The 19,416-nt window shown below is 40.5% G+C and overlaps 1 protein-coding gene across 1 annotated transcript; it reads left to right on the forward strand.

The window, feature by feature from the left end:
* Positions 1 to 2,298: 2,298 nt before the first annotated feature.
* SLC35G1 (solute carrier family 35 member G1) lies at positions 2,299 to 7,976 on the forward strand. The gene is given in 4 exon segments (XM_064717113.1): positions 2,299 to 2,333; positions 2,335 to 2,570; positions 6,384 to 6,564; positions 7,073 to 7,976. Coding segments are annotated over 4 exon segments (1,212 nt in total). The 3' UTR covers positions 7,833 to 7,976.
* Positions 7,977 to 19,416: the final 11,440 nt, after the last annotated feature.

Consider the following 19,416-nt stretch of genomic DNA (forward strand, 5'->3'; position numbering starts at 1 on the left):
GTATCTTGGCATAAACAAACACTGCCCTCAGATGTTCCCTTTCAAAACCAGACACGGAGGGGTACGGAGGGGGTTGTTGCAGTCTCTTTGAAACTCTCAACAGCTCAGCACTTGGCATTTTAAAAAAAATTACTATTATAAAATAAATATATAATCTGCACATTTTAAGAAATAGCCAGAAATTGTAAGAACTCATTAAAATTTATTCTGTGTCTGTGCTGTGGACCATGTTTAGGCTCTGGTTTTGTTCACTGAAGATGAGTTAGCCAGCTGCTTCTGCTGTTACTGACTCCAAAGGCAACTCACCCAGCGACTGTGCAGCCAGCCACAAAAGTTGGGGTGAGTGTGTTCTGCTGCACCCCCAGTGCCCAGGGGATGGGCCAGGTGTTCCCCTGAGACACCTGTGGGATCAGCAGCCTGGGATGGCTGCTGAGAAAGGATCCCCACTGCCCTTCCACCAAAACTCGTCTGGGGAAGGACAGCTCTAACTTTGTGTTGGTGATTCATGGAACAGCGGCCTGTGAAAGCCGCCTTGGAGTGCAGGGAAGCGTAAGTTTCTTCAGAAAGCAGCAGACTGCCAGGTTTATTTGCACCTTTCTCTCTAAATTAAACTCTGATTAATAGATAAGTGCATTAAGAAAAAGTAACTTCTTAATTAAGAGAAATTTGGGAAATTTGGGAAATTTTTCCTCTGGAGAAATTGTATCTCCAGAGGAAAGATTAAAGCTTTCAGTATAGACTTTGTAGAGAGCTATGTTGATAGGAACTGTAACACAAGTTGTTCATAAATACTGCAGCATATATTTAATTATTTTCTTGGTTCATAGCAACAGAAGTTTAGATAATGTAAATATTTAGAGATAATTCTGATTTCAACACAACCTTATTAATTGATTTCTCTTATTTTAATAATTGATATAGCACATCTAATTTTTAGTTAAGAACAATTTGTGAAACAATTCTGGTCATATTAATCAACTGCTGGCTCCAAGATAATGAAATACTTACAGCCTCTGGTGGGTTAGCATGGACTATAAAATGTGCTAAATTAGAGACACCAAAAGCTTGAAATAGCTTTTATGAGGTAGCTTGAGGGAAAACCTAAAATCGTTTGTAGGAAATAGCTTTTATCTACCATTTGGCATTCATTTTGCTAAAGCTGTAGATTACATTTCCCTTTGTTAAGAATAAAGAAATAAACAGGGATTAATTTATGCAGCTAAGAGATTAATGTGAGCATAAATCTTTCCTTTTAATAGAAATTCCTCCCATTTTAATTATTGATAACAGTTCAACTTGCTCAAAAGGGGAAAAAATAGCATTTTAAATTTATTCTGCTTCTTTTACTCTGCACTTTTTTATGGGTGAGGAAAAAGGACTACTCCTGTTTTTCTCTCTACCCTTTCCGATTCCCCTGCCCAAAGGCATCGGCAGCATTGCTTTCTTAGAGAAAATATCCAAGGAGGTGGCTACATTTCTGTACCTCACTAACAATCCTGACTGAACTGCCCACCAGGTTCGCATCTCCACTTTCACCCGGAGCAGGCAGCAGCTCTGGCAGGGAGCGATGCGCTGTCCCTGCTCACCCACACAGCAGCACTGACGGGGGCTCCGGGGCCATCCCGGCTCTTCACGGGGCGCGGAGCGGGTCCGGGGAGGTCCCAGGGTGACAGCCGGGCCAGGCGAGGCTGCGGCCGCTGCACTGTCTCGGGGCAGTATCTCGGGGCAGTATGTGGGTGCAGTATGTGGGTGCAGTATCTCGGGGCAGTATGTGGGTGCAGTGTTCGGGCGATGGGCCCGGCCAGGCTGAGCTGAGCTGAGGGGTCAATGCCGCGGGCACTCACAGCGCTGCTTTCACTTTGGGCGCGCAAATGACGCAACGACGCCCCCAAAATAACTTCGCGTCACCTTTCCCCAGTGTTTTATCTCTTCTGCTCGCAAACAGCCGCGGCCTGCGCGGCCCCCTCCGCTCTCCGGCGGGGTCAGAGCTCCCCCTCCCGAGGCACCACGGCCTCGCTGCTCCCCGGCACCGCTCCCGCTGCCCCCGCCGGGTGTCTCTCCGGTGGACGCCAGGAAGGAAGCGGCGGGGCGCTGCCTCCTGTCCCGGCAGGGGCGCTCCACCGCCGCCCGGCTCGCAGGCAGGTACCGGCCGCGGGAGGGCCGGGCCGCCCGGGCGGTTCCAGGCGGGGCCTGGCGGGGGGTGGCGGAGCCGGGACCCGGTGCAGCCTCCCCCGCGGGTGCTCGGCGCTGCGGGCGGGCGGGGGCAAGGCGGCGGGCGGCGCTGGGCGGCCGCACCGCATGCGCAGGAGGGCAGGTGTCGCCGGCAGCCGAGGAGCCGCCGGGAGCATCGCGGCAGCTCCGCGTCCTCATGGTGCTGTATCAGGGCGGAGAGGGCGACGCTGCTCCGGCAGCGAGCGGGCAGGAGCCGGAGGTGCCGCCGGGCCGGGAGGACGGGCTGGGTGCGGTGCAGCCATGCCCGGCGCCCGGCGTCGAGGCGGCGGGTGCCGAGGAGCGCCGCGCTTGTGGCTGCTGCTCGGGCATGTCCTGGCCGTTCTGCTGCGAGGCACCTGGTGAGGAGAGAGAGTCGGGCAGGGGGGCAGCGTCGTCCCGGCAGGGCTGCCCGCTCTCGGGGTGACATTGCCGGGCCACGGGGGATGAAGAGGCGGCCCGAGGGCATCGGGCCGTCCGCACGTGGCGGCGGAGCGGGGAGCGGCCTCGGGCGGCTGCAGAGGGCGCCCGGCATCGGTGCCCGCCCCGCCGGCGGCAGGAGCCGCCTCGCCGCTTCCGAGCCGTCCCCGGCGGCGGCAGCTCGCACCTGGTGCCCGCGGGTCACCTGCGAGGGGGTTCCGCCTCGCCCTCGTCCTCCCGTCCTTTTGAGCGGACAGGCCGGCTCGGTGAGGGAATCAGCGGGCCGGCAGCACGTCCTGCTCCGTGCCCCTGTGCCTGTGTGCCGGGCGCGGCTCGGCCGGGTGCCCGGTGCCCCCCGCCCCGGGAGCGGGCACAGCGCCGGCACCGCTCACCCCCAGGGCCGGGCGGCTCTGTCGCCTTTGTGAGAGCCTCGGGAGCGGTTATTCCTCGGGAAAACAGTACTTCCTGTTTTTTAAAGTTTTAAAGACTTGACAGGTTTGGATAAATAGAGGTGCCTTCTGCCTGTGTGAACTTCTGACACTGTAAATGCATTTGAGAGCGCGCTTTAGTTGGTCCATGTACTTGGGACTGTGACTTCCTGATAAAGCCACAAATTGATAAAGCCACAAACGTGTTGGGAAATGTAGGTTTAAAGTGGAGTTGTCTTAAAACATGAATGCCACCTTAAAATAATTTCTGAAGTTATCTGGAGTACTTTTTTTAAAACAATTTCACTGAAAATGTGTTTGTCATTAAAATGACTGTAATTGGCTTTCCAGCAGAAAATAGATTTGTTGGTGAGCTGTGGAGAGGCCAGAGTCCTTCATCAGTAAAATTCACATTAGTGTCACTTACAAAGCAAAGCTTGGGGGAGAAAACCCAGTGTTTGAAATCCTGAGAAACTTTGATTAATTAACCAGAAAGAGTACTTCGGTTTTGGGTTGTCTGCCTCACAAAATTGTTGACTGAGGTGATGACTGAAGACTATGAATCACCCCTAGATCTTGTCTGCATGACCATGATTAGTTCCAATGCAGGCTGTTGTGCTCCTGGCGCTTAACACAAGTCATAGAGAGCTCTTCTGCTTTTTATGACTTGGGGAATCTTCTGCCTTTCCTGAAGGTCTAAGACAATCATCTTCTCACTGACTATCTTTCCCAAAGCCAGTACTCTTCTGCCTCTCCTGCTATTCTTGAGATTCTTGTATGTGAGAAGATTTTTTTTTCATTGCATGCATTTTGCAAGTGTAAAACTGTTTGCAACAAAGTACAGCATTAAAAACTCAATTAGAATTTACAACTAAAACAGGTCACAGTGGGAGGCATTTACCTATGACTTAAAACAGAAGTGGAAGATTGTTTGAAAGTATTATGTGTGGAGATGGCCAGGAAATAAAACTGGAAAACTAAATCTGTAGCCAGTCAAAAAAAGAGGACTTGGGTACTGCTTGAAATCTTTTGATTTTCAAGCTGCTACATTCTTTGAAACAAGCATGAGTGCTTGACTGTTTTGATGGTGTTAGGCTGGTATTTTGAGGCTTAATATTTTGTGGGGTGGGAATGTTATCTTAATGTAACTTCTCTCTAAAACTTACTTTGAAATAAGTACTCTTCAGAACTGCAGTTCTTGTTTTTGGTGGAAGAACAGACCATTTTATTTTTAAAAGGAAATAAAACACTTTCTTATTGCGCTAAGTACATACTTTGGCAATTCAAGATGTTGATGGTTTAAATTCTAGTATTACAAGATTCTAAAGATTCTGGTTTTCATAGGCTTGGTCTATTGGGTAGCTTACAGAAATTAGTTCCTTCTGATTTTTGTTTGTTCCTTACAATCCAAAGTTTAGTTCTGGATATAAGATCCTTTCAGTATATTTTGCTTTAATTTGATTGGTTTTCCATTTCAGCGCTTCCTTTATTTAGGTTGGCTTCATTCTGTAATAATCAGAGAAGCTATCATGCCTGAGATAAAAGTTAATAGTTCTGTTTGTGCTGTGTTCATCCATAAGCCAGCCTGGGTTTGGATTTCCCATTTCATTTATAAGCCAGTCTGATTCCTCTTGTTTCAATATTAGTGACTGTTAATTTTGAAGTTCTGTTATGTGACTGTGTGGATTAAGGCATTACGTAGTTCATGGACACTTTTTAAACACTTTGTTTCATAGCTGGTAGGTGTCCTGGTCCAGTGTTGGTTTGTGGTAGTTTTTATAGTCAGTTTTATGTAAGAGGCTGTTGCTAAACAGAAATATTTCAAGTGGAAGCTGTAACTCTCAGCTGCAATGTGGCAGGATTCCTTGAGAAGTAAACCTTTTGCCTACTTCAGGTTGTGGTTGCTGTTGTAAAGCCTGGGTCCCTAGGACTCCTGCCTGCAGTCTTCCCTTCTAGGCAGTAAGTAAGATGCACTTTCTCAGCCTTGAGTGCTGATCTCAAGGAAGATCAAAATGGTTTGTGACAAGTTTTGTTAATTTAAAAAAAAAAAACCTCTCAAAACCATACTTAGTTGCTAAGCAACTCGCAGCAGTACCCAGCTGATGGTGTTTTGGAGGATCCATAAGGCTCACAGGCTGCCACACTAATGTGAGATGAGACACCCTTTTATCAAAGCACTGCCTCTGGGACATGGAGTTCTTGCTCCTATCTTTAGAGGGAGTTGCAGAAGAAAAGGTAGCTCCCAGTGTTTTATGCAGGTAGAGAAAAAAGAAAGAGATAGTGAGGTGACATCCCACTCAAATTTTTCGATGGGCTCTGTTTTCATTGATGTTCACCTCTAGGTTCAGTGGAAATACTGTTCCTTTTATGCAACAAAGCAGTAACAAAAAAGGCTGATTTCTTTGGAGATTGCTGCTGCTGACTTCAACACAGTTCACTGTCTCACAGTTCTCCCTCTCCTTGTTTGCCTTTTTTTTTTTTTTATTTCAATCAGTGTGGAGAAAATGAGTGGAATGAGGAAGAGTATGTTGTGGAAGAGAGCCTGAGGCAGTGAGGAAACTTGAATAGAAACATGAGACTTGGGAAACTTTCAGGAAGGGGAAGTCTGATAAATAAGCATAAACTAAGGTCTTCATGGAATTATGATAAATACCAGGCCTTTGATGTTCTAACATTAGTTACTTAAATTTATTCTGCTTAAAAATCTGTATTTGATGCCTATTTGAGGAAAATATTTGGATTCTTACAGCGAGATAAAAATGTTATCGGTCTTGGTCAAATTTAGGGTGATTTCGTTGCAAAGTAAACATGAGGTATAATAAAAATGAACTTCTGTACAGAGATTTTATATTGTGTATTTGTGAGAAAGGAAATGAACTTTTGCTTAGGAACCTTAGTTAACTAAGCAGCTGATTCCCAAGATAATAGTTTCAGAGTCTGACCATGGACTGTTTTGTAGTCAGTTACATTTGTTGGTTCCTGGGCAGAATTGTGACTAGTCCCTATATAAATCACCCGTACTAGTTGATATCTACAAGAAGTTAAGTCTGCCATCTTGTGTAGAACTGCAGTGTTATGTATCTCCAGTGTTAGAGTTCATCTCTTACACCCTGTTGTAAGAAAAAAAGAAGACCCATAATGGTCAGTGAAAAGAATTCGCATGATAGATTTGGTAAATACATGTAATATTTGCATTTGTTGCTTTGGTTCCCCTGTTCTCCATCACAAAAATCACTGCAGATACGTGGAGCACTGCAGTGTATAGAGCTGTCTGATCAGAAAAGTCTTCTAATAGATTCTTATTAACTGCAGTTTTATCTGTTGCAGGGGCAAAGAAGAAAGCTGCGTGCCCAGGACTTGGTCTGTTTTATACCATACTGTCTGCCTTCCTTTTCTCAGTGGCCTCTTTACTTCTTAAAAAAATAGAAGATGTGCATTCAGTGGAAGTGAGTGCATTTCGATGTGTTTTCCAAATGGCATTTGTTCTTCCTGGTTTAATATACTACAAGTAAGTGTAAAAAATGTTTAAATTTCAAGTTATTTCTTAAAACTAGATCTAGAATTATCACTCAAATATGATTTCAATGCAGTGGTATTTTAGTTTGGACGTCAGTTGCATAACTGCATTATTTTAGATTAGTTGGTTGTTTCTTAATATGATACAGAAAACTGAAAATCCTTGACTCCCTGAATGGTTAGAGGCTTCTACTAGGATTATTGTATCAAATGCTTTGGTTTCCACAAAGGGGTGATCTTAAAAAAAACAGAAGATAATTTGTAGATACTATTGGGTTATTTTGGAAGTGAAAAATTAATCACTTCCAAGAACAGGTTCTGAACTCTGAATGTGATTGGGGGTCATGATGGAAATAAGCTGGTCTGTGATCAGACAGTTAAGAATATTTGGGTATTAAACTCCTTTGTCTAGAAAGGTGTATACCATACTTAAATATGTTTGGATGTTAGTCATGAAATAAGCAAGGTAGTGACATTAATGTAACATTTCTGTTTTTCAGAACAGGGTTTTTGGGACCAAAAGGTAAAAGAATTTTTCTTTTCTTCCGAGGATTCCTTGGCTCTACTGCAATGATTCTTCTCTACTACGCATTACAAGTCATGCCGCTAGCTGATGCCACTGTTATAACTTTTACCTGTCCTGTTTTTACGTCATTGCTGGCATGGATCTTTCTCAAAGAGAAATACAGCCTTTGGGATGTTCTGTTCACTCTCTTTGCAGTCACTGGAGTGATTCTTATTGCCAGACCACCATTTCTGTTTGGCTCACGTGTTACAGGGATTGAAGGAAGTTACTCAGATCACCTTAAAGGAACTATAGCAGCGATTGCAAGCACGTTATCTGCAGCTTCAACTATTGTTATACTAAGGAAGGTGGGAAAGTCTGTGCATTATTTTTTGTCAATTTGGTATTATGCAGTCATTGGATTAATTGGATGTGTTATAGCATTGTTTGTTTTGAATGAATGGCGTTTACCACATTGTGGTAGAGATAGGGTTTTTCTAATATTAATAGGCTTCTTGGGGTTGGGGGGTCAGATATTTCTCACAAAAGCATTACAGATAGAGAAAGCTGGACCTGTGTCAATAATGAGAACAATGGATGTGGTGTTTGCTTTTATTTTACAAGTTCTTTTTCTCAATCATATACCAACTTGGTGGACTGTGGGTGGTGCCCTTTGTGTAGTAGCAAGTAGTTCCGGAACCGCCCTTCGTAAGTGGAGACACAGTGTGAAAAAAGCTAAAGAGAGGGAAATCTGACAATACAGACACCAATTCACTACAGAAACAAGCAATCTTGAAAGATATATAAATACAATATTTATTTTTATTTATTTATATATCCCATTTACCAAATTGTAGTACCAGATTATATCCAGTAAAATAAGTTGACTTTTTTTTTAACCAAAATCGAATGTTTTAGCAACTGATGAGGTATATACTTTCTTATATTTAGGTGTGCTAATATGGGCAGTAGAAAGATACTTCAAAGATGTTGCTTCTTTTCAGAAGTGTACAATATTTATTTTCCTAAAGTTCCTGACTCTCCACTTAGACTCTGTTTTTCAGAGCAGTGGAAATAAGTCTCCCAGACTTAATAATATTCTGTGCTTGATTACCACAGGGATTGCAGTACAAAAGTTGGAAGAGAATTAAGAGCTGATAATCCTTAAGCAACCAGCTTTTATACAATAGATGAAACTTGTACTTCTATAAGCTTTCTAATTATTATTTTGCACAAAGAGATGCCAAATGTGGATTTAATTTGGATTCTAAAAAAACAAAAGCGATTTCATTTTTCCAAGTAACATAAAGAGAAAATTAACTTGGGAAAATTACCTATCAGCTTTGCTTTTTTAAAAAAAGTATTTTAAGTGTTTGCACTTACTTCACAGACATAGTGAAATAACCTAATCACCTATTTTTTTCACAAGTGATTTTCCCTGTAAACATGTCTTTGGTTGCTGCAGTCTCAGTGATGAGAGACAACAGTTAATTCTATACCACACATAAATTAGCCCTTTCTTCTGGTAGGGACTGCTGCGCTGTAGCTGCACTTTTCTTTATTCTATGCAAAAGATTATATATTTTAGGTATTTAATATAGGTTATATTTAATGCTGCTTATGACTTTTCAGATCCTTCTATACAAAAGTTCTTTATGAGACCAAGTTTGAGTCTCCTTTGCCTTCATAAACTTAGAAGGATTTACATTAAAGCTTTTGCCTGTTTCCTAAGAATGTACAAGAGTGCAGTGTAATTGCAGTTTCACAGAAAATGCAGGTTGGCCAAGGTCATACAGAGATTCTACAGAAGAGATTTGAGGAAAGCTTGGTGGAAGGGTGACACTATGCATACAAATCACATTCAGGCATCCACACTGCATCAGACAGTCCTAGTGGGCAACTTCAGTCCCACTTCTCATGCTGGCCCTTTTGAGTCTGCATTTATCACTTCTCTTGCACATCTTCTTATTTTTGTCGGCTTTAGTTTGAATGCAACAAATACTAAAGAAAAATAGTTTTATTACTGATCTTGGTGTCTTTCACATTTCAGGAGGACTAAGTGTTTAGTATTAGGAAGTGGAATTTTCCCAGGTTGAAACTTTTGGGTCTTATCTCAGTAAAGTTTAAAGAAAATTTTTATTGGAATCTTTATTTGGTCCTTTGTATCTTGAGGAGGTTTTCAGTTACTTACTCAGTCTAATGTCTTTTTAAAGAGAATGCTGTCTACTATACATTTGATAGATGTTTTTTTCTAAATCACTAAATGTGGTGGAATTTTTTTGATTTATAGATGTCTGGTCACATGTCTTTTCCTTTGCCAGTTAGTGTTGCATCCTGTCAGGGCAGATCCAGGGACTTCAATCCCAAAGGCATCGAATGCAAATAGTACTTTAGGGTCAAAGTACCATAATATACTGAGTCAGAAAGGGCCTGTCAGAATTATTGAGTCCAACTCCTGGCCCTGCACAGGACACCCAAAGGGTCACACCACGTGCCTGAGAGCATTGTCCAAATGTTCCTTGAATCAGATAGGCTTGGTGCTGTGACTGCTTCCCTGGGGACCTTGTTCCAGTCCCCAGATATCCTCTGGGTGAAGAACCTCTTCCTAATATCCAGCTTAAACCTCCCCTGACAGCTTCAGGGCCTTTACTTGAGTTCTGTCACTGACTACAGGGAAAAGAGATCAGCACCTGCCCCTCCACTTCCCCTTATGAGGATGCTGAAGACCTCAGTGAGGTGTCCTCTCATTCTCTTCTTCTCCAGGGTGAACAGACCAAGTGACCTTAGCAACTCCTCATAAATCTTCCCCTGCAGACCCTTCACCATCTTCATGGCCCTGCATTAAGCTCTCTAATAGCTTAATGTTGTTTTACCTTATGGCACCTAAAACTGCCCCCAGCACTCAGTGCAAGATGCAGTGCAGAGCAGAGTGGGACAGTCCCCTCCCTCACCCAGCTGGCCGTGCTGTGCCCCGTGCTGTGCCCAGTGCTGTGCCCGGTGCCCCCCAGAACACGCTTGGCCCTCGTGGCTGCCAGGGCACTGCTGACTCTTACTCACTCACCTTGCCATCCACCAGGCCTCCAAGATCCCTTTCTGTGGTGCTGCTCTCCAGCCTCTCATTCCCCAGTCTGTCTGTTGCCCCACCCCAGGTGCAGAATCTGTCACTTGACCTTGTTAAACTTTGTATGTTTGGTGGTTGCCCAGCCCTCTAATTTATCAAGGTATCTGCAGGGCCTCCCTGCATTTGGGGGAGTCAGCAGCTCCTCCCAGTTTAGTGTCATTGATATTCCCTGATATTCCTTGGGGTCCTGCATCCAAGTCATTAATGAAGATGTTGAAGAGAACTGGGCTGTGTCTGGAGCCCATTAGAGACTGGACCCCTGATGTCGCCCCATTCTCTGTAACTCTCTGTGCCTGACCCATGAGCCAGTTGCTCACCCATTGTGTAACACAGTTATCCAGCTGTGTGCTGGACATTTTGTCCAGAAGGATGCTGTGACAGTATCAAAAGCTCTGCTGAAATCCAGAAAGATGTGTGTACTGGCTTTCCTAGATTGACTAGGAGGTTTGACAATCAAGACTTGCATTCATGAAGCCGTGCTGGCTGGGACCAATGATTTTGTCCTCCAGGTGTTTTTCATTACCTCACAGAAAAACCTTTATCTATGTATCTGGATATGAGGAGCTGTCTTTGTCCAAGTTTCTGTAGGTAAAACCTGTACCCTGAATCTGAATGTTTTTATGGATATGAGGAGATTCCATTTGAGTGGTAGAACTGGTTCCTGCTTACAGCTGTCTGTTCTCTGCTTTTCCTGAGCACTGAAGCTCAGCTACTGCTGACAAGGTCAGAAAACTGCTTTATTATCTCTTAAAAGCCTCACATAATAATAAAGTTCCAGTTTGGCACCCTTTTTGCTTAATACTTGAAACTGAACTGGGATTGTTTTTCTGCTGCTTAACCATCACTGCCATTGAGAGCAGCTTTCAGGGGAGGGAAAGAAAACAGACTGCATTTTTTACTGCTTCACTTCATGTGTAATATGCATGTGTTTGAGTTGCCACTTATAAAGGTGTGGTTCCAAAGCTGTTCAGATTGATGAAAACTTGGATTGTCAGCTAGCCCTGCTCTCTCCTCTTGGCTCAATGCCTATGTGATTATGTGATGAGCTACTCCTGGGAGCTGATCCAGTACATATCTTCTTAGTAAGGGTGTTGGAGAGGGCAAAACTGGAGTAGCCTAAACTTGATGACAGTATAAAAACTTCAGGAAGTAGAATTCAGTAGTAGTTTAAATTACATTATATGAATGCTGCTTTGTCAGTAAAGAATAAAAATTATGTGAAAGCTTACATTAAAAAATATCTTTAATCCGTGTGATTTCAGTCAATCTTGTTTACACTCAGTAGAGAAAACAGGTTACTGAAGAAAGGATTGTTTTCTTGTCCTTAACACATAAGTAAATGTAGAAAATATGCTACATGAGCAGAAGTCAACATCTAGGTATAGTGGTTTGTAGTTTTTGTCTCAAGTTCTAGCAGAAACTCCTTCAATCTATTTCTTGTGCCAAAACCCCCAGATGATTGGTTTTTTTCTTTGTTCAAACATACAGGGTTTCCTTATGGCTTCATCTGCTTATTTCCTCTTGCTGTTCTTAAACCTTGCTAAATATTTAAGTTGTTAAGATAATAATCTAAACCAGATCCTGTGTTGGCAGATGTATGTTTTGGAACATTGTTTGGATTTTGATCGATCTTTTAGGGAACTGTTTAACTGGAATGAGAATGAAGGACTTGACCAGGGCTTCTCTGTCCATACAGCATGACAAGGTAGTTTCTGTAATTGGCTTTTCTAGATGATGTTGGGAATTAAAGACATTTAAGCTTTAAGTTCTTCAACCACCTCAATTTTAAAATTTTTCTTCCTCTCAAATATAGGCAGAAAGCCTAAATATTAGTTGCAAGCCTTAAAGATAATGAAACTACAGAAGTGTGGATACAATGAAATGCTGGGGTTTTTCAATTGAAAATATTTCTTAAAATTTCTGTTGGGATGGTAAAACTTTTCTTCAAAAAATAACAGTTTGAGAATCTGAAATGAAACTGGCTGAGTCTTGATTCTTTTAGATTTTGATCTTCTTTAGCTTTTTAATACAACAAGTTTCTCAGGGTCAAAAGTTATTTTTCTGAGCTTTGAGTCAGAAATATATTGATGTTCATTGTCTGTAGTGTCCTGCTGTGATCTTTACTTTATAAATATGCTATTCTAATAGCAACTCCTTCCTAGGTAATATGATGAAATATTGTTGGATTGCAATTGCTTTGTTATAATGTTAAGTTTCTCTTGAATTTCAACATATTCATTCAATGTTCTGATTTCAGTAGATTCTGAATAGAGGGAGTAATAATTAATTACTGGTTATTTTGCACAGAAACATAGGGATAAAAAGATTTAATTGTCACTGATGCATCATAAGTTTGGTTCATATGTTCTTTACTATGCAAGACACTGTAATTGCTGGTGGTGAGACTTTGTAGCCTTAATGCCTTATGTACCTAACTCTTCTATAGAAAGCTGATGGCTTTGTTCTGTCACTGTGCAGCAGCCAATTTCTTTCAGGTTCAGTTGGTTGTTCAAAGTATGCTCTAAAAGCCCTTTAAATAAGGGCTTTTAAATAAGTCTATGCCAATAATTTGACAAGCTCATTGTAGTAGACAAGAGTGATCTATATAATTAAAATGGATTTCTATCTAACACTAGGCATGAAATAACCTCAACTTAACAGCATTGGTGATATTACTATTTAAATGTGTAATTTTTATTCTGAAAACAGATTCCCAATTCCAAAAAGTGGTCCAAGATGATGCTTCTCAGAATTAGTAATAACAAAATGGATTGCACTTCCCTTGATCATAATTTAAAAAATTAACAACTACTCCCATGGTATTTTCTCTTCCTTGAGCTTTTGTTTTAAGAGCTGTCTGATGGAGGGTTTATTTCTGGGGAGGCAGCCTCTTTTGAAGTTATTTCCTTGCTAACTAGCAGTAGTTACCCAGGAAGAGTTTATGTTTTAGTTCTCTAACCTTGATTACCATGGCAGGCTCATCTGTGGCATCAGCCCCACCAGGGTAATAAAAACATTGTCCGTGTCCCTGCGTGGATTCAGTGTTGGCAGTGCTGATCTCTGACTTCAGCAGGACATTGCAGCTACCAGCAGAATGTTTTTGGGGTCATAACTGCCTGTACATCCAAAGAAAAGTTTTGGCTTTATGTTCCTGCACATGCAGGTGACTTCGGGGGGGAACACACATAGAGTTCTATGGTGATAACTTCTGTATATCAGAATGAGTAATTTCCTATGTTATGTGAATTACTGTTTGACAAAAAGGGGGTAAAATACTCTCAGCATTAATTAAAGGATTTTTGCTATGTTCTATATTGTCAAATATATGTTGAATTATATGTTTTGTAGAAGTTAATGGCTTTGTTATGTAGTAGTATATTTTTATAGACAATTCTTATATATTGAAATGTTAAGATTATTTTCATAAGAGATTTATATTCCTTATTGCTAATAAAATGATTCTGAAGAATTAATCTCTGGTTTTGCATTGATTAGTGGAATATAACTGAATGCATTAATTGTAAAACTTAATGAAATAACTGTTAATCAAACAGTCCCCAGTAAACATGAACATAGGCCTCAAATTCTGCTAATACTGTCATGCTGCATCACTTTTTATGCCTTGCAACAAGCTAGTGACAAAAGGAAGCTTCATCAACTTCCATCCATTAATTTCTTTACTGGAAACACTGTAGCATTGACAGATCAGTAAAGTTACATTTTCCTGTGTCGAACTGGCAGTCTGTTTCTGTGGATTTTTTTGTTCTGTTTTATTACTATACATCATGATTGGAATTCAACTTTTGTCCCACATGTCACAAGGTGATACTTAATTCACCCTTATGCTTCCCATTATCTAGTGTGTTAATAATTAATTTTTCACCAAAGAGGAAAAAAAATCACATTTCTTAAGTATTACAGAAAGATTGCTAATTTTTATTGTCCTTACAGCAGTGCTGCTTCCTACAGTGTTGTCAGTTCTTGTAAGAGCAGAAGATACCAGAAATGAACTTGTCAAGCTTGCACTTTAGAGCTTTGAAAGGAGGTGAGAGAGGTTTTTTTCTGGGTGTAACTTAGAGAGGGGAAAATAGAGGAGAGACTGTGAGTTCCATCGTGGGGAGTTACTGGCAGCATCCTCTTCACTTTGTATGCTCAAAAATTAACTCATTGTAGGACAACTTGTCACTGTTTGTTTCACATGCTTTGAAGTAAAGGAAAAGCAAGGCACTTTGCAGAGATCTAACTCTGCCAGGCATAGGCAAGGGAAGATTATTTGTGAAAGAAACTTTGCCCCTTTCTCTTGGCAGTTCTGTGTGTTCTTTGGAATAGCTAATCTAAAAGAAATTTAAGCTTTGAGGGAAGGGGGAGGGAAAAGAGCTTTTTTGATGACTATTAAAATTTTTAATTTAGAAATTATTAGTGACATAGCCTAAGAGACAAAGGCTATTACTAGATGATAAAACTCTTGAAACAAAATTACACAATTATGCTGTTCACACACACATGAAAAAAAAAAAAATCCAAAACCAGACAAAAAACCAACAAAAACCAACAAAACAAACAAACCAAAAAACCCTCAAGTAAAAGAGATCAAAGGATTTAAAATTAAAGAGTATTCCCATTACTGGAAAACAAACTTCACTCAAATTGCAAAATATTTACATGCCCTGTACTTTATTGATTTGATACAGTGTTCTTACAGTCCTGAGCACAGGAAGTAGTGCATGAGATTAAATATGCAGATGAACTCTTCAAATACATTTCAGTTGATTGTTCTTCAATTGACTTTTATGGAACTCTATTTTCTGACCATTCTGAATATTTCATACATTACCCTGTTGAAGAGCAGTGAGTTCCAGAAAGGATGAAAAACTGATTTGTCAGCTGAGTTTATACTCCGAGCAAAGGGAAAAAGATTTGAGTTCTTGCAATGCTGGAATGAAGTGTTTTTGGGGTTCCTATGAAAGAAGTGGAAAGAAAATTTGTGTTTCCTGGCTAGCAAAGTTCATTTTCCCTCTGTAGTGTGGCTGTTCTGTCGGCAGGTGGGGCTGTCTTTCTTAATTTATTCCTTAGGGTGTAAGATTAAATCCTCTTAAAAATCCAAATCCACAGATCTAGACATTAAAAGTTTTAGTACAATGATGTACTCAGTTTAAATATGAAATTTAAGTGGGATTCAAAAGGCTATTGAAGCATTTTCTTGACTACACAGAATACTGCTCAGCAGACCCTTGAATAATTTCTTTAACTCTTTTCTCTGATGTTTTAAACTGTATCCTGCACCTCCCCCAGAGTAAAAGATTCTAGATGGTGCTGGATGACTTTGGCAAGGCTCTGTCTAAAATTCTAGGGAGCAAGGAGAGAGGGTCTGCTCCATTCTTGTGAGCATCACTGGTTGGCAGGGGTCCTGTAGTGAGATTGGACTTCTTGCCAGTAATGATGGTACTGGATATGATGTAGTCTATATATGTAGCAGATGTCCTAAACATTCTTATTATTATTAAATAAAAAACAATTAAAAGGGAGGAATAGCAAGTACATTCTTACTGCTAGATTCTTTGTGGTGGCCTAGGATGAATTTAGGCTACTGGTTTTAAGGTTGCACAGAAACAGCACATATGCTGTCTGAGCAGTTGACCTTGGTGCTCTCTGTTTTTCTCCTGTTTGGCTGGGGAATTTAAAAAGTATTTCTGTTCCACTCTTAATTTTTATTTTGGGGTTGGGGTGAGACCCATGCATAGTTCTTGAGCAGGTTCTTGGTGCAGGTGCTGAGGCAGGGAGGCCTTTTACATCATCTAGCACCTCATCCCCAGGCCCTACTGCCAAATATTTCCAGTGCTTGGGTTTCTCAGTAACTGTTGTTCTGGTTTCCCAGTAACTGTTCTGGTGCACAGCACAGGGCTGTGGACAGGAGCAGGTGTGCTGGAAGAGCCTCTTGAGCAGAGCAGCTGATTAAATAAGGAAGTTGTGCGGCCTTTGGAGCATGGATGCACCATACTGTGCCTGAAGCCTGGTAGAGTTGGGAAAGCTGGTACCAACTTAAATTAAGGCAGAGAAATATTAGAAAGGGAGGAGGTGACATGGCTAAGTACTACAGTGAGCTAGAAAAAATACTTGTCAACATGTTTTCCATTAGAAGTTTGGCTGGAGTATATTTTGCTGGTGTTAACTGGCACTGTTAGGTGTTGTTCTACTTCATAGGAAGTACTGGACAGTTTTTGGGAAGCTGAGTAATGTTAAAGAAGAGAAAAACCTTTTTAATACTATTTGGAAAGGCTACGTGGCAAACTCATTTTATTTTATAAAAATACAGTGCACTGTGAGTCAGATATTAATATTTACTTTCTTGTTTTCCCATTAGTACTTTATTACTTAAAGCAAATATTCCTTTATATTACCATAAAATTGTTCAGTCACTAAGAAGTTTTCATCAGGAAATGAAGGAAAAAGCTGTTTGCTTTTGAAAAGTAAACCTGATTTTTTTTTTCACTTTGCCAGAATCATTTCATGTCAATCCATGCCTTGTAAAAGATGTGTGTTGAATTTCTTCATTAAACATCATCTTTATGTAATATGAACAAGACCCTATGTTCTGCTATTTGTAGTAATGTATGTAGGGAGTCCATATGAAAACACTTAGCTGATGTTCTTTATTCTTGCCATGTGATATTTTATTATTAAAAATGGAGAGTGATAATAAAATACTACAATCTGAAATCTCGCATGAGAGGACTGCAGGACAGCCTTTTCTTCCCCAGAAGCCTCGTTTGCTTATGTGATTTATCTCCCTTTTCTGCTTTACCTGCCAGAACCATGTAACTGTGTTTCCTTTGCAATTTCTTACTTCTTAATTTGCACAAAAGGTGGCTAATTTGAATTTCTGATGTTACCAGCACAGTTATGTGGTTTTTTAAAGGAAGGAAGGAAGGCACAAAATACACACATACACATATATTAAGACAAGCTAGAAACTTTTTATAGACTAACCATATTTTTTGCATCAACAAGACTTGTAAATTTCAATTACAATGTCTGTCATAAATCATCTTGGCTCAGCTTTACAGAACAGCCTCTTGTGTCTCCTGTTCTCTTAGGAGGGGGAAGGAAGGGGGAGAAAAGGGAAACGAAAAGTCTGGGGGAAAATCTTTGTTCTCTCACTGGCAAGTTCTCAGTAGCAAAGCTGTCCCACTGAAGCCTGACTGTGTGATTGGGTACAGATTTAAGGAAGAGAAGGAACAGTTTGTTCTCTGCTGATTATATAAGAATACCCTTGACAGCATGTTGCTTGCTTCAGATTACAGCCTGTATCCCATGATTAGCATGGAAAAAAATAGGAAAACTAGAGTGATACCCACATTTCTATTTCTTTACTATGCCTTTTTTTAATCCTGGAAACTTTGGGTTTAAGATGATGGACACTATTTTAGCCCGTAGCTCTCTAAATCTCAGTTTTGATCAATAAACTTAAATACTGTTTTCCTCAAGAAAAATATATTTTCCAGTTTGATTCTGACTTTTAAAATTTTTTGGAGGATTCTGGTCTTTCCAAATTCTCTGATGCCCACAGATATTTTTGTAGCATGTTTTTCTAATTTGCCTTTTGTCTCCTTGGATATTTAGAACTTCATTTCAGGATTGAAAGCATTTTTGCAGTCTTCAAAGATCTTTTTTTGTGACAAGACAGATTTCCTCTTTCATATGCAGAGTTGGAAATATGTTCCAGGTAGATAATGAACAAGCATTATTAACATTTCATTTCTCCTATTTAAATGTTTTTAAAGCATTAGGAACTTCTAGACAGAAGCAGGAAGGGTTACATTGCACTTTTTAAAACTGCAGCCTAGATGTCTTTCTCTGGAGCTTAATGGATGTGTTTAGGCCCCCAAATTTTTATATAGATCATTACATGCTCACATACAATTTGCTGTAAAGAACAGCAGCTACTTGGAGTTGTCCTCACACTGTCATCTCTCAGAGGTGGAATCAATGGGATTATTATGGTTGTACTCTCAGGGAACTGGCACTGGGTGTGCAGTGAGGGTGCTCAGAAAAGGGAATACAGCCCTACAGATCAGTCAGGGCTGCAAAACTCTAATCCTGCATATGGCGAAGGTTCATGTGGTTTGAGATCATCTTCTGCTCCCTCTCCTCTCAAATGCTGCCATGGATGGACTGTTCACTGGAAAGCCAACCACATTTACAATACACTGGCAACTGAGAAACCTGAAACCAGCAAATATCAACACTGTACTGTCTTCAGAAATCCTAGAAATTTGTTTTGGATAAATATTTTATGAAGATGTTTCCATACTAGTCCCATTCAGAAACAATTAGGTTCTTTAGCAGCAGTCTTGCTGTCACACTCTCCTTGGTAACTTTTCTGCAGATGATTGTAGGTCATTGCTTTGGAATCTGGTGGTGCTTATGTATAGTTTTATTATTTACTCTTTTCCTTTAAGTGTCAATTTTGTTTTTATGACTTCCATGATAACTTCAGATGTACTTTTATTGGTATGTTACTACACTTAGAAGAATTTTTGACTCGGTTGTCTGGGATTTTCAGTATTAAATGCCTCATAACCACATGTATTTATCTTCTTAACCTTAGCATATATATGACTCCAAGTTGTAATTAGTGACTCCATGTTAAACTGCACCAACTTGTATATAAAACACAGCATATGGATATCTTGATGAAAGGAAATTGGGAGATGCTGCTTTTATAAACCTGAAAGCTGCAGAGCAGATGTGGAAGGAATTACTGCAAAGAATCTCAACTGGCATATAAAACAGAAGCTGAAGTTTATTTTGGTTTTATTATAAAAGAAAAAGCATTTTACTAAAGCTCTGTTGTATTTAGGTTACATAAAATTGTGTTGTTCAGGACTAGCTGTGAAACTACGTGCACTGATGTGACAATGGAACAAGGCAATTTTTTGTCCTTTAAATATTTAGTACTAGAACTTTACAAGTGGATTGTAAAATACGTATTTTTAGAATATACAGTAAATTTAATAATGTTCCTTTTTGGAGGAGAAGACTGTAATAGATATTGTAAAGTTAATATCCTTTTTTTAATTTCATGAGCAAAGAGCAAAATAGTGATTACCCTTTTTGCAGTCTGATTGTCTGGCTTCTTCTGCGGAAAGTCCTGGTCATAAATGCTCATTTCTGAAGAACTATTAACCACAAGCATTCTCATGCTCTCATATTTTCAA

Source organism: Zonotrichia leucophrys, chromosome 6 (genome assembly GCF_028769735.1).
Source record: "Zonotrichia leucophrys gambelii isolate GWCS_2022_RI chromosome 6, RI_Zleu_2.0, whole genome shotgun sequence".
NCBI lineage: Eukaryota > Metazoa > Chordata > Aves > Passeriformes > Passerellidae > Zonotrichia > Zonotrichia leucophrys.